Below are 1,535 nucleotides of genomic sequence, written 5' to 3'. Positions count from 1 at the left end.
AGCACTGTGTTCCTTCTGACTTTGTTCTTTAAACAGTAAGAAGGAAGTTTCTATGAAAATAAGCAAACAAAACTGCCCCGTGGGATTGAACACTTTTGCTAACCCTGGTCCTCTAGGGAAATAAACTTCCCTGTTCCCAACAGAATGGAACTGCTTCCATTGTTTTAAGCCAGAGAGAAACCCAGATGACTTCCCTTAAAAGGTAATATAACCACTTTAGTACACCTTCACAAAAATGTTGGCTTTTTTGTAAGGAGGTTGGGATCCAAGGAGGTTAAAGATGTGGAATGAGTGAGATCTGAGGAACAGAGTTTGATGGTAGAATCCTGTCTTAGCCACATGTTTCCCCTCAAAGAAGATAAGCAAATACTCATAGTGTAGAGCAGTTGCTAGGGTTCAGATCATTGCTGTTTCCAGCACTTGTATAATGGAGAAAATGCACACAGATTATACTATAAATTCATACCAAAGCCATTGCCAATTCTGACTCATGGCAACCCCATGTTTTAGAGCAGAAGTGCTCCATAGTGTTTTCTTGGCTGTACTCTTTATGGAAGCAGATCACCAGGCCTTTCTTCCACTGCATCACTGAGTGGGTTCCCATTGCCAACTTTTAGGTTAGTTGTGGAGTGCAAACAGTTTGCGCCACCCAGTCTACCTAACAATGCTCCCCACTTTAGGAATCATAACATTTTACACAGCAGGAGGTATATTTGAAGTCCTACAGAATCTCTTGGTGCTGGGAGCTGGCAACTGTTAACCTAGTTTTCATGCAATGTCCATTTTCTCAGAAGTTTGTGCAGTTTCCTGAATACCCGGCCTTACTGTCTCCTGGTAGAGGCAAGATAATTGTTAACATTCGCTTACTGCATGTTTTGAGGGGTTGGGTTCAGAACACAGCTATTCTTTCTCATCTCCTAATGCAAATATAGGTTCCCAAGGCGGCAATGGGAGAGTCCCCCAAGTGTCACATGGAAGCTTATAGATCCTGTACACGGATGTCATACTGCTAAAATATCTTTACATGGCAACGAAACCTTAAAGCCTAAATTGAGGTAATTCCTCACCAGCAGGGGGACTTCCCGGGTAGGCAGTGCCTCCCCGCGTGCTGTCCAATCTCTGGGGCGTGTCACACTAGATTGTGGTGATATCACACTGGCTGAGATGACATTTTACAGCAGGATCCCCTACCGCCACCAAGCACCTTTAAATCATCGCGGAGGCAGCCGTGCGGAGGGGGCGGGGAACCCGGCTCCTCCATTCCATCCACGCTGGCTCCCCACGGAGGCCCACCCACTCCCACGGCCGTCAGTGTTATGTGGGCGTCCTAGTCGGCCGGCTCTTCCGCACTTCCGCCTCAGTAGGTGTCATGGCGCGGGGCGCGTGAATGGTTCCGGCGAGGCAGGGCCGGCCGGATGGGGGCGGCTGCTCGGCGCTCAGCTCGTCGGGTCTGGCGACAACGGCGGCTGCGGAGCGAGGGGCTCGGCGGTGGCCCCGGACGACAGCGGGAGGCCGAGGCGGGAGCGCGCGGTGCC

At 50.2% G+C, this 1,535-nt stretch overlaps 1 protein-coding gene across 1 annotated transcript in view; it reads left to right on the top strand.

Moving 5' to 3' along the window:
* The first annotated feature begins 756 nt into the window (after nucleotides 1-756).
* HIPK1 (homeodomain interacting protein kinase 1) overlaps nucleotides 757-1,535 on the top strand; it is a 52,160-nt gene continuing 51,381 nt past the window's right edge. The window contains exon 1 of the mRNA XM_004380381.2: nucleotides 757-1,360. Coding sequence (XP_004380438.1) covers nucleotides 1,165-1,360 — 196 coding nt within the window. The 5' untranslated portion in view covers nucleotides 757-1,164. The remainder of the gene's footprint in view (nucleotides 1,361-1,535) is intronic.

This window comes from Trichechus manatus, unplaced genomic scaffold, assembly GCF_000243295.1.
Source record: "Trichechus manatus latirostris isolate Lorelei unplaced genomic scaffold, TriManLat1.0 scaffold00073, whole genome shotgun sequence".
Classification (NCBI taxonomy): Eukaryota; Metazoa; Chordata; class Mammalia; order Sirenia; family Trichechidae; genus Trichechus; species Trichechus manatus.
The sequence above is the reverse complement of the archived record's forward strand: the minus strand, read 5'-3'. Positions and strand labels throughout refer to the sequence as shown.